The sequence below is a fragment of the Hyaena hyaena genome, unplaced genomic scaffold, assembly GCF_003009895.1.
Source record: "Hyaena hyaena isolate Hyena2069 unplaced genomic scaffold, ASM300989v1 scaffold_760, whole genome shotgun sequence".
In the NCBI taxonomy this organism is placed as follows: domain Eukaryota; kingdom Metazoa; phylum Chordata; class Mammalia; order Carnivora; family Hyaenidae; genus Hyaena; species Hyaena hyaena.
In genome coordinates this window covers 421515-434934 of record NW_024081391.1, presented here as the reverse complement: position 1 = coordinate 434934, position 13420 = coordinate 421515, and the positions used below count along the sequence as shown (strand labels likewise).

At 51.6% G+C, this 13420-nt stretch overlaps 1 protein-coding gene across 1 annotated transcript in view; it reads left to right on the top strand.

The window, feature by feature from the left end:
* The first annotated feature begins 9024 nt into the window (after window positions 1-9024).
* ANO2 (anoctamin 2) overlaps window positions 9025-13420 on the top strand; it is a 334204-nt gene continuing 329808 nt past the window's right edge. Inside the window, exons 1-3 of the mRNA XM_039218383.1 lie at window positions 9025-9061; window positions 9270-9460; window positions 10644-10970. Coding sequence (XP_039074314.1) covers window positions 9025-9061; window positions 9270-9460; window positions 10644-10970 — 555 coding nt within the window. The remainder of the gene's footprint in view (window positions 9062-9269; window positions 9461-10643; window positions 10971-13420) is intronic.

Sequence of the window (13420 nt, the reverse complement as noted above, 5' to 3'; positions counted from 1 at the left end):
TTGTTTTGTTGCTGGAGCTTTGAAATATGCTTGAAATGGGCAGCTCTTGTATGCTTCCGTTTCTCCTTCTCCAGAGCCCCTCCTTCTGGTTCTGTCCTTTGGAATGTGGCGATCATAACCTCACTGATAGTGAAATGAGGACACATCTGGTTTTAAGGAAGAGCAATTTGTCTTTGGCTAGGTCACCACAGCCGCGTAGTAGAGGTGGAGTCATGGGAGATTATGGAATGTGTCTCTCAAGCTCTTCCCCCACTAGTTACAATGGGATCTCCAGTCCTTTTAAAAGTCTGACCCAGCAATTATGGGAGTCCCGAGGAGGGAACGCACTCAGGTGTGTTCATGAACAACTCTTCAAGCTTCTACTCGGTGTTAACTATCTTAGTTGGTGCTTGATGTTGAGCTCCCTCTTCCCAAGCTGTGGGAAGGCACTTGTCTTGCTCCCAAAGCCAGTTATGTGCCCAGTCCTCATGTTTGGGGCTAAGCATACAGTGGTGAGCAAGATGGCCACTTTTCCTGTCCTCAGGGAGAACACTGCTGAGCACATGAGGCTTGCTGTCTATATGATATGAATTTACTTATTTCAGTTAACCATGCTGTAGCAGAGAGAAAACTTTTGAGCAATTTCCTATCAATTATATTGATAGGAATATATGTGTATTTGGGATATTTTATAAAATCCTCAGGTTCATCCATGTTCCTCTTGTCTGCTGAATCCCTCTGGATCCCTCATACCTCATCCAGACCCAAAGGTCCCTGCAGTCTGAGTGGGGAGTTATGATGACAGGGGGTGTCTTAGGGTTTAGCCTCAGAGCCAGTCCATTTTGGGCAACAGAAATCTGTCCCACCTCTTTGGAGAGCTCAGAATAAGGCAGAGATCATCAATATTGGTCATACCAGGAGGAAAAGATGAGAGGTGGGAGATGTTTGTGGGTGTGGAGGAAGATGGGGGACACTGTGGGAATCCACCAAGCATGTCCAGGAGAGGAGTCAGTCACCCTCATAAAGTGGTGTGCATGTGCGTGCGTGCGTGCGTGCGTGATCTGTGTAGAGGGGCTGGAGGAAGGATTGCATTTTGCTCCTCATTGAATCATTGTGTTCTTTTCATGTGATTATACTATCTGTTATGATTAACAGAGCAGTTTTTATCAATTACATTGTAGACTGGCTACTTCCTCCTGACATGGAGGGAGGAACATTTATCCCTTAATCTCATCAGCCACACAACCAACCACACAAACAACCACAGTGTAGGATGAGCTGCCCATGAATAGGTTTCATTGGGGAACTCATCCAGATCCCAGTCCCTGGGTTCTGTCACTGAGAGAAGCGCTCTTGAAATGCTGCTGCTTTTCTTGACCTGGGTCTTCACTTATAGGATCTTGGCCCTGAGCATCGACTATAAGTGCTCTTTGTTAGAAGGCCTTTTTAAAGGGTTGAGATCTGTTAAGAATGCTGTCAGGGAGGGACTTATCAAGTAGTCTTGGTTGAGGAGAGATGTTTAGGGGCAGAAAGGAGAACAATTTCAAAGATCAAAGGCTAAGGATAAGAAAAAGCAGGTCACCTCTTTCTGGAAGCTGCTGGTAGTTCAGTCTCTCTGGCATGTGTATGTATGTGTGTGTTGGGGGGCGGGGAGTGAGGAGTGACTAGCAGGAGATGATTGATATTAGCAGGAAAGATAGTACAGGGCTTTCTTTGCCCCCTACCCCCAATCCAGCCACATAGTTGGCCACTGGTGGAAATGGAACATGAGGGGACGCATGCCTTGCTCTCAGGAGGCTGATGACCTGAAACGGCCAAGCCCAGCAGCTGATTGTGAAGGACCATACACGTGATTGCCTTTCTCCCTTGAATCTTCTTCCCTCTCTTGCCCATTGGAAGATGCCTACTTATTTTTTCTAGATGCTTCTCAAACGTCATGTCCTCTGGGAGGCCTGCTGGCTCTAAGCAGAGCAGCGGGCTTCTGCTATTGTAGTTCTGTGTTTACACTCTGGCTTCAGCTTTATTTTTTTTTTTTCTGAAATCTCCTTATTAATCTGCTTTCTGTATTAGTCTGCCTTCCTTGTGAGCATCTAGGGCAAGCCTTCTATTTCCAATGTATTACACAGTGCCCAGGAGGTTAAATGGTCTGAGAGGAATAGAGATGTGAGCAATGACGTATATGTACACTCTCCCACCCCTCCCCAAGGGCAGTCAGGTGTGCTTGGAGCATGGCGTGCGGTGTGCACACGGGGCCAGGGGCTGGAAGGGGTAAGTGGGCCATGGATGGATGTTAGGAGATGAAATAGTATTTGGATAGGTGGGCAGGGCCCAGATCATGAAAGGCCTTGTGTGTGTATCAGACAGTTTGGTTTTCATCTAAGAAGAATGGAAGCCACTGAGTGGGAGTAACTCGGTCAGGTTTGACCTGAGGATCAGCAGGAAGCAAGCATAGTGGCAGGGAGACCAGTTAGCTTTTACTTATCCAGGTTCAAGATAAGGATCTTGTGGCTGTATCACTATTAGAAAAGGAATGTTTGAGCATTGGTGGAGAGAAGGCTGTTTTTGAGTCAAGTTGAGCAGAGCCAAAGAGGGCAAGGGTATTGGAAGATCATCCCTCTGTTACTCTGGCCACATTCAGTGCCCGAGAAAGGTACTGTTCAATAGGAACTATGGGGCTGGGGATAGGGTGATCAGTAGGGCCATTGCAAAGTCCAGATATTAAGCTTTGAGCCTCAAATTTTGATCATCAGATTCATGCAGGAAAACAGGGTAAGACCTCAGCATGAGTTGACCCTAACTGAAATACTGTCCATCCGTCCCAGGATGCTTAGGGATGGTCCAGGCAAGCGTCCTCAACATCTGAAAGCACACAGGTCTCTCTGAGGCGCACCTGGAGTCTTGTCCCTGGCCTAGGAGGGCGTGGATGCGCTGTCTCTGCTCAGGGCAGCCCTGGCCTATCTGGCTTTGCTGGAAGCAATGGCCTTAAACACTTCCCCTGCCAGAGGTTAGTAATGAGGCAGTAATGATGCCATGAGGGAAGCTTCGAGGAACAGCCATGCTGCCTGGAGGTCCAGCTCCCACAGGAAGCCACCTCCTGCTGTTCTTTCTTGGAGGCTCTGGAAACCTCCTAGGGCCCCGGTGACTCACCTCACCCTCCTCTGTGCCTGGCGAACCCACTTCCTGCTTCCCGTCTGTGCAGCCTGCTGCTGCCTTGTTCTTGACTGTGCCTCGGGTCCCTTTGCTCCAGTTTCCCGCCGTCAGCTACTGCTGAGCTCTTCCCACCCCTGACTCCCCACAGTCTGCTCCTGCCCTGACTTAGGGGCTCCTTCCTTGCTCTGATCCTTTGCTGTGACCCTGAAGGTTCTTGCCAAGCTGTCCGAGAGCTGAAGCATGAATCGAAGGGTCCGGCATCTCTCTCCTCACCCCGCATGGTGCAGCAGTGCCCACCACTAGAGCGCATTCCTCGTATTGAGACCCCTGCCCCGGACCCCTGCAGGGCTAGCGACATCTCCAGAGCCCCTGAGGGGTCTCAGGATGCTTTCATTGTATTGACTGTCTGGGGATGCCAGCACGTGCTATCTGCACTTGACAGTGTATTAGCTTCTCAGCCCAGAGGGCCAGCAGCGAAATGGGGGAATGGGTGTTTGAAGACCCTGGTGGTGGGTGAGAAAGTGCAGCACAGAATGAGTACCATAGCTGGTGTGGGGCCTTGGATAGGCGTGTGAAAGGGCAGGCAGTGGGAAGACCCCGAAAACAAGCTGGACTTGTTTTTTCATTTAAATTTGGGCCTCTCCCTGCCTTTAGTCTCTCTTCTTTTCCCTGAAGATCTCTGATCCTGCTTCTTCTTTGTCTGCTTCTGTAGTGCAACCTGAGGTATCTGCAGACTTTCTGGGTGGTGGAAGTTGGATCCTTCTAGAAGAGACAGAGTTCACCCCTGAAATAGCAGGTTCCAAAGGATAAGAAAGGTGCCTGGGTGGCTCGGTTGTTTAAGCGTCCGGCTCTTGGTTTTGGCTCAGGTCATGATCTCATGGTTTGTGAGTTCGGGCCCCACGTCAGGCTCTGTGCTGACAGTGTGGAGCCTGCTTGGGATTCTTGCTCTCTCCTTCTCTCTCTGTCTCTCCCCTGCTTGTGCACGCTCGCTCTGTCTCTCTCTCTCCCTCCCTCTCTTAAAATCAATAAACAAACATTAAAAACAAAGAATTAGAAAGTGTGTGGTGGTCCCAGATAAGAAAGGAAGTTGTAGTCATGGGGAATAGACAGCTGATGCTTCTCTGTCTAGTCTAGGAGAACTTCTAGGAGGAGGTGAGTAGTCAGCAGGCAGGTGGGTGGCACAGAATGGGAATTCTGGGGACTTACAGCACAGTGATGGGAATAGAGCAGAGAAGTTGGGGTTGGGCAGGCACAAATGAAGGGGGTGGGCCCTGAGGCCCCAGAGTAGGATTTGGTAAAGACCCCTTGTGTTTTCTGTAGCGCATGTACTTCCAAGGAGTTGTAATCTCTTCTCTTCCTGTATCATCACACTCAGCCTGTGAGGAGGAGATCAGGAATGACACTCTCTTCTCAATCATGAGGTTAAAATGTGCAGTCAGAGAAAATAAGTTACTTTTCTGAAATTCTGGCAATGCCAGACCTAGGCGCCAAGGGTCCTCCTGGCTCAGTGTGGTGCTGGCCTTGTGGGGGAGTGCTGTTGGCTAGTCCTGGGGGTGGGGCAGGGGGAGGTTGTAGAGGGGATGGAGAACAGCGTGGCTGTCGACTTAGCACTTCTCAATTGTCTGTAGAGCCCACCCCTGTGTGACACTCATGTCCCAAATCACAGCCTGACTTTTGGTGACTTTCTTATTCCTGGCCTGCAAAAGACTGTCTGCTGTGAATGACTCAAATAGGCTGTAGGTCCTCCAAACGTCAATTCAGGACTAGAACACTGCCCTCCTTCACTTCATTTCCTTCCCACCCTCAACAAGTGCAGCCCCCTCCCCTTATCACATGGCCCTGGGTGCCGCTGTGCCTCAGCCTCTGAGCAAAATGGAGCAGACAAGATTATTTAGAAGGACTCTAGTCTCCAAGAGAGGAATGGGAAGGAGGGTGGGAACAAGGCTGGAGAATGGATGTAGCACCTTTCAGTTCATGGTAAAGGTTTTCTACTCTAGCAATGGGGAGCCACTGAAAGCCTTTCAGTGGGAGAGTAGGGTGACCTGATTTGAAAAGATTTGTCTGAAGATGGCGGGGGAGAATGGATTGGGGCAGAGGTGGATGTGGGCAGGTGCTGGTGCCAGCCTGGGGCTGCCCTCTGTCCATGTTAGCGGGAGGCCTCTGGTCATTTTCATCTGGTTACACTTTGACTAGGTGAGGAGGGCCTTTCTTTCCCCCAACCCTACTGCTTCAGGAGGTTTATGAGGGTGTGAATAGTTGGAAGATGGGCTAGTCCCATATGCGGGAGTCTGTTGGGGTGGTCAGATCTGGGCAGAAGCTTGGAGCACAGGAGTTCCTTGACTAGACAATTAATGTACTGCCACCAACAAGTTATCTTCATTCAGTGACACCAGCCAATAAATGCCCCGCTCTCTGCGGTCCCCTGCTGAGCAGTGGAGTCCATTGGATAAAGCTTGGAGGACTTTACTGACTTTACATGCGTCTGTGTGTCCCCCAAGCCCTCCCTGCACTCCCTCAGCTTCTGGAATTTCAGTCATGTCTGGAGTGAAAGCAAATTAGCTTTGCCTGTAGTATCGGACTATTTCTGTTTTATACCTTGATCAGTAGCTTCTTGAAAGAGGACTGTGTTAACTTCTGATTTTCTGGGTTCCTAATGACCAAAATAGCAGGTGGCCCCACAGCTAGCCGAAGAAGCACATTGTAGCCAGAGGGAGAAGCACATTGTAGCTAGAGGGAGAAGCACATGTAAGACCCTGGGCTGGGAGGGAGTATGGTGCATTCCAGACACTGCAAATAGCGTGGCATGGCTGGAACTCAGGGACGCAGCGGGACCGGGGAGAGATGAGGTGAAGACGTGAACAGGCCAGGCTGTGCAGGGGCTCACAGCTTGAGAGAGGTGGGAAGCACCAGAAATCTCCACACATGGGGGTGTCATAGCCACGTCGACATTTTGAAAGTACCCCCTGGCTGCCTTTTGGAGGACAGTGAAGGGCAGCAAGGGTACACCGAGGGGGTGCTGTTGGAGAGCTGTTGGAGTTATCCAACTGAACGAGCGTGGTAATTTGGACTAGGGTAGTAGTCATGGAGGTGGTGGAAAACAGATGGATTTGGGACATATTTCAGGGCAGATTCGTAGGAGTGGTGACACATTGGCGCGGGGCATGAGGGAAGAAGGCTCTAGCGGCTGCCTGTAGATCTCCGGTGTGTGGACCGAGAGTAGTGGTGTCATTCATAGCGATAGGAAATCCCGGAAGGGAGTCATCTTTTTCTTTTTTTCTTTCTTTTTCTTTTTCTTTTTTTTTTTGTTTAAATGTTTTATTTATTTCTGAGAGAGCGAGCGAGCGAGTGAGCAGGGGAGGGTCAGAGAGAGAGGGAGACACACAATCTGAAACAGGCTCCAGGCTCTGAGCTAGCTGCCAGCACAGAGCCTAATGCAGGGCTCGAACCCACGAACCGTGAGATCATGACCTGAGCTGAAGTCAGATGCTCAACCAACTGAGCCACCCAGGCGCCCCTGGAGTCATCTTGCAGAACAGATTATAAGTTTGGTTTTGGAGATATAGGTTTTGAAGGGGCTCTGAAGCATCCAAATGGAGATGCCAGGTAGGCCGGAGGATGTGTGCACCCAGGGGCTAGAAGAAAGTAAGGGTTAAAGGTAAAAAGTTGAGAGTTTATGGGCACAAAGGTGATAATTAAGGCTGTAGGAGCGGATGAGAGTATCCAGGGAAAGGATAAGAGTGTAGAGAAGAGACCCCAGGTCCAAGCCTTGTGAAAATCCTTCCAGGGGATTCAGAGGTGGGTGAGCCAGGCCCTTCATGGCACCCATAACCCAGGAAGGCAGCTAAGTCCTGAACACCCAGGGATCTGTTGTGCAAGGCAACATGTACCAAGAGCCAAGTGAATTGTCAATGGAGGAAAGATTATTTTCAAATGAGCAACATGTTCCATCGGCTGTGTGTGATGGCCTTTTCTTCTGATCAACCCCATTCCCCTTTGTTCAGCTTCTTAGAGGATTCCTGTGGAGTCTGTTCACCTGCCCCATTCTTCCCGATGCCCAGACCTCACTCACATCCCCTCTCAGCCTTCATTTCATGGTGTAAGCAGCTCTCTTGGGTCTTCCCACGTCTGTGTCATTTTTACCTGGTGTGTCATTCTGCAGCTGGGACGACACAGCCATATGCTGTGTTCTCCTTGCTGGTTGGGGAGAAAAGGTGGGCCTGAAAGCAGGGCCTCACACAGCTACGGTCCATGTGTCGGAGGCAACCAGAAGTTGCTGCTGGAATGCCTGCTGGGGCCCTGAAGGCCAGCCTCAAACCTGAGGTTGTACCTTCAGGAGATTGTGGCTCCTGGATAGCGGTTTGACCAAAGTTTTGGGCCGACTCTGAATCTGAGCCACCTCAAGTCACAGCTGTGAATATGAATACAGCTGTCAAGGATGCTTGAGTGAACATCACCTTTCTCATCTGCCCAGTTATACATCAGGGGGGCCTTGGGCTCCTTAGACATGCATCTGAAGGTTTTCAAGCCAGCTCTGGGCTGTAGAGCCCTGTTCTCAGTCCTGCCCTGAGCCAGGTGGTGGGCAGAAAGGCATGGGGGGAAAGGGATGAGGCAAGACTAGGGACCAAAGAGAGCATCCCCTCCCGTGATGTCCTGAGCCGGAGGCCCTCTGTCGCTCTACCAGCACTCATGCCCACTGTTGCCTTTCTGTGTTCTCTGCCCTGCCTTTCGGAAGCTGTCCACCCTTCGAGACCAGCTTCAGGCTCAGTTCCTCTGGAAGCCTTCCAGGCTTTCTGGTCTTCCACAATACGGACTAAAGCTCACAGTGTAGACGTAGATTACGAGAGCTTTCTTCTGCTGGCCTTCATTGTGTTTCCTCCATGCAAGGTCTGTCCTTGTAACAGAGATGAGAAGATTTTCCAGTACGGGAACCAAATGTTCTAGGGCTCCTGAACTGTCCAGCAGAGAGCTGCGCACCTACGGGGCTGCTCTGCAAGCTAGTGACTGATCAGAAGGCCTCCTTCAAGCGGCTTTTTGTTCCTTCCTCCAGCAGGTGCTAAGGGCTGAGCTGGATGTATGGTGATTTCTTCTTACACAGAGCTCAAAATTAAAATGATAATAATCATAATGGGCACCTTTTATTGCGCACCCATGGGGTAATGACTGCCCTGGGTGTTTTACACGTGCGTCTCTGCTTCAGATTCTCACTACAGCCCTGCAAGTGTGGGATTCTCATGTTGCAGTTGAAGAAACCGGCTCAGAGGCGTCCCTGATCAAATGGCAGAGCTGAGGGTCAGGCCCAGGTGCACTGGGCTGTGCTACTTTGCTGGAAAGAGTATTTCTCAGGTGTAGGGACAAATCGAGTCTCCTCAGCCTCGAGGCCCTGGCAGCTCGTGGCCCCTGTCTGGAGCTTTCTGGTGCAAAGCAGAGTGTTTAATGCCTCAGTCCCCTCCAGCTCTGACATTCTGCAATTCTGTCACCAGCCTGTGTCCTTTCCCTCCAGAGGCGAGGCTGGAAGTTCTCTGAAATAGCACTGACTCCCGCTGTGGGTTGTTCTGGGGGCTGTTCTGGGGAGGGCCCAGCAGGGGCTGCGGGGCTCCGAGGCCCCGGTGGAGGCAGCAGGTGCATGGGAACCCCTCAAGGGCATCGGAGGCCGTGCTTTTGTCAGAGCAGGGCCCTGGTCTGTCTTTGTTCTCTCCTCGGGGCATGACTGGCTGCCCTGGGAGAGGACCCCAAACCTAAGCCTTTGGCATTAATTCAAGGTGTCTCCCCAGGGAGTGCTCCACTGACCCCGGCTCACTGGAGCCACTTTCTCCTCTTGTCTGGGAATTGTACAAGATGATGACAGCCATCATCTGAAGGGGCTCCTGCTGGTGGCTCCACGCCCCGTGTGCGGGCATGTGTGTGGGCGTGGGCATGCGTGTGTGTATAGTGGGTGAGACCCTCTTCCCACCCCACTGCTACCTTCTGCACTCTCCCCTGCTCTGTGGCCAGTGTGGCCCTGAATAACCAAGGTTGTGAGGAGACATGGCCTTTTTCTTAGGGATAGCCCAGTTTCCCTCCATCAGTGCCTCAGTTTCTCTGTGTCCTGGGTTTTCAGTCACCTGAAGCTGCTTTGCCTCCTTTGTTTTTTCCTCTCACAGACATCCCCCTGCTCCCTGGCTCCCCACGCCGGCTGAGCCCTCGGGCAGTGGCTAGAGGGGCCCAGGGCCCCAAACGTGGCCAGCAGTACCTCAAGGTGCCCGGTTCCCAAGCCCTGGGTCTACAGGCCAGTTCTGACCGTGACCCAGACTCTGGCCCTCCCTCCAGTGGAGGGAGCTCCTGCGGCAGCTTGGTGAGTGCTGGGGTGGGGTAAAGGCTGGCCCTGTTGGGGGCCCGAAGGGAGCCTCTTGACTGAGACACTCTCCACCTGGCAGGTGTGTGTGTGTGTGTGTGTGTGTGTGTGCATGTGCGCGTGTGCGTGTGTGTGTGAGAGAGACACATCCAGGGTTTTTATCAGGGCCTTTCCCTCTCCTCTGTCTCCAAGTTATAATGGCCCAGTGTCCTGACCCCTCTGGAGTCTTGTGGTCAGAGGACAGGGAGAGGGAGGCATGAGAGGCCGTGCGAGCCCACCTGTGGGTCTGCAGACGCCCTGGGTCCCCGCACAGGTCTGAGGACCAGACCTCTGCTGTGGTGGCTCTGAGGCTGTCCCCTGTGGCTGGCACTGCATCGGGTTGCCCAGGTGATCTCTCAGGTGGCAGCAGAGGCAGCTGGGTATCAAACCAGCAATAAACAGGGAAACAGCCCAAGGGAGGGAGGCAGGTCCCTCTCCTGCTCCGCCCTGTTCTTCCCCTTCTTGTGTCTCAACCTCCCACTTCCAGGCTGGCTGAGAGCAGAAGTCAGTGCCCTTGCTGCTGTCCCCACTGGTGGCCGCAGAGGCGGCAGCGGCGGAGGATGTGGAGCTGTGAGGGGCATAGTGTAGAGTAAACCCCTGGAGGGTGGGGCTGGGGTGGGCCAGGTGACAGGAAACTGGCCTTTGTTCCAATGGATCCAGAGCACTTGCCAGTGAGTAATCTGCGTGCATCAGTGTGCATGCGTTTGCAGGCAGGTGGGCAGCTCTGCAAGGAGATGAGTGTGCGTGGGTCTGTTTCAGTGCATGTGGAGGGCTGCGTGTGTCAGAGTGCACTTGTGCACACATGTGTGCAGGAGAGCTGGTGTAGAGGTGCTGTGTGTAGATGCTGTGGGTGCATGTGCAGGGGGGTGTGTGGCCCTGAGGTGCAGGCAGGTGTGGATGTACAGGGCTTCACTGGTGCATGTATAGTCTGTGCATGTGAGCACACGAGTGTGCACAGATGCCAGGGCAGGACTGAGGGCACCAGTGTCCAGGCTGTGGGCAGGGGGGTGGGGGGCCGAGGGGGCTGGGTGTGGTAGAAGGACTAAGGTCCGCCTCCCTGGACCCAGAGCACAGGGTCAGCCTTCTCTGTCTCTCGGTTTTCCTCACCGGACCTCGCTGTCCCTGTCTCATTCTCTCTGGCCAGGTCATCAATAACTACCTGGACGCAAATGAGCCAGTGTCCTCAGAGGCCCGTCTGAGCCGTATGCACTTCCATGACAACCAGAGGAAGGTCGACTATGTGCTCGCCTACCATTACCGGAAACGTGGGGTGCACCCTGGCCACGGCTCCCCTGGCCACTCACTGGCGATTGTCTCCAATGGGGAGACGGGCAAGGAACCTCATGCTGGGGGCCACGGTGACATTGAGCTGGGGCCACTGGATGCCCTGGAGGAGGAGAGGAAGGAGCAGCGAGAGGAGTTTGAGCACAAACTGATGGAAGCCGGGCTGGAGCTTGAGAAGGATGTGGAGGTGAGGCTGGGCAGGTGACAGAGGGTCGTGGGATGGGATGGCCCTGCAAGACTGGGGCCTGGTGGCCAGTGTCACCTGCAGGGAGCATTGGCTTTGTTCTGGCATGTGGCTTTTTTTTTTTTTTTTTTTTAATCTGGGGAGCATACCATATTTTTTTGTTCAAAGGAAGAGTGTTGGTATAGCTGGTGCCTCTGCCTAGGGGAATCCCAGGTGGTGGAGGCAGTGGTGGTGTCCAGCCTGTTCCGTGGGCGTGAGCCTAGTGATTGGAGGCAAGACATTTCTGCCTTGCCTTGGTTTCTTCCATTGGTTTCCTTGGGATGAAGACCCAGATTGCCTGTGCAGCTTTGGATCAAATTCTTCTCTAGGGGATATACTTCACTGAGGAATGTGCTTGCCGGGGGCCCTTTGAAGGAGGTGATTAGTTGGAAACTGAACATTGGACATATTTTATCAACTTGTGAGCTACATATAGTCTCACCCCTGGTCAGTAGCAGCTAAAAGGGATCCATGGAAGTCCATTTATCCACATATCTGTCCATCCGACCATCCATTCTTGAATCCATCCATCCATCCATTTATTCATATCACAGTGATCCTTTAAAGATGACTTGCCCTGACCATCCCCTCTGAAATCATCTTCTACCCCTCCTACCTTCTTGTACCTCCTTCAGCCCATTGGCCTTATTGTGGTTGTGTGTTGGTCACTCTTCAGGGCTTTGCACTGATTGTCCCCTCTGCCTTGGGCACCCTTCCCAGACCTGTGCATGCTCAGTCCCTCACTTTAGACTTCTGCCTAAATGTCACCTCTTTCCAGACATCTTCCTGACCATCCTAGCAAAAATAGCCCCACCCCATCACTCTGTTCCTTAACCATGCTTTACTTTCCTTCATCACGCTTGGCACTGCTACCGGAAACAACATAATAGATTTGTTTTTATCTGTGCCCCAACCACAGCTTCATGAAGGCAGGGGTCTTGTTTGGTTCGCTTCTGCATCCCCAGCACTCAGGACAGAGTCTGCACAATAACGTCATGTAGTAGATATTTAACAAGTGTAGTTGAATAAATAAGGAATCTTCCTGAATGTCAGGTCCCTCATCTGCAAAATAGGTAAATTCCCTGTAGGTTTACATGCCCATCAATTGATAGGCAATGAAAACATCTGGCACAATGTGCAATACATAGTAGGTGCTCAATAAATGCTCCTTAGGATTATTTTAAATACGAATCATGCTGAGGGGTGGGGTGCCATTTTCATCAGAAACCTGTTTGTAAGATTCAAGTTAATACTGTCCCCAAACTGGATGGGGCCCCCAGGGGTCATTCATCCATTTCTCTGTCTCCAGGAGGGATGGCATGTGGCTTGGCTCAGGCCTGTGTCCTGCTGATGTGTGCTGCCTATCTAGACCCTTAAAGTAGGAGCTGCTTCTCTCCTTATTCTTTCCACCAATGTAGGAAGATTATGCTCTTTCAGGACTAATGGGGGCTCCCTTGACTTTCACTTTTTGAAACCCAAAGCTCCCTTGTTGAATTGGGTCTGGTGGGAAGGTTTTCCAGGTGGTAGTGTGCTTTGAGGACCACGCAAGGAGCTTGGCACCACCACTGTGGACACAACTGCCTCTGGGTGTCAGGGAGCAGAAGCCTGGGCCTTGTCCAGCTACTCAGTTGGGACACAGCATCATGCTCAAGAGGGTGGACTCTTTAGACAGATGTTCACATCCCAGGTCTGGCATCCAGCCTCACAGCCTTGGGCGAATGACTTGCTCCTTTGGAGTCCAAGTTTCCATGTCTGTAAAAAGGGGATAGCAATATATTCTTCAGGGGGTTGTTTGAAGATGAAAACAAGACAAGTAGATTAAGTACTTAGAGCAAGTAATAGTGCATGCCATTGCTATTATTATTTAGAGTTGCCAGATTTAGCAAATTCAAGATGGCTAGTTACATTAGAATTTCAGATCAACAGCAAATCAGTTTTTAGTGTAAGTATGTCCCATGCAATATTTGGGGGTATACCTAATACTAAAAAATTATTTGTTGCTGATCTGAAATTCAAATGTAACTGTCCTGGCAACTCTTACGACTACTCTCGCTATCACTGCCCAACTCTGCTGCCCACCAGCAGGTGCCATTTTGGTTTTCCTGGCTTTGGCTGGGAATCAGGAGGACCCAGAAATAGCTCTTGGGACTGACCGGTGTTAGATGGGGACATGGAGCGTGTCCTGGGTGGTCATCTCTGGTCTGCATCCAGCACAAAGCACCTCCCTCTCCACCCACCCCCATCCCCTGAGCTTCAAGGTCTGCTTAAATCTTCCTTCACGAGGCCCTTCCAGGTCACTCAGCAACCCAGAGACTCCAACACTCATGTGGCCTTTGTGACCTCCTCTCCTGCAGTGTTGTCTGTCTCTCTCTTTTCTAAAAATTAATTGTTAGTTTTGGGACCTCTGATGTAAA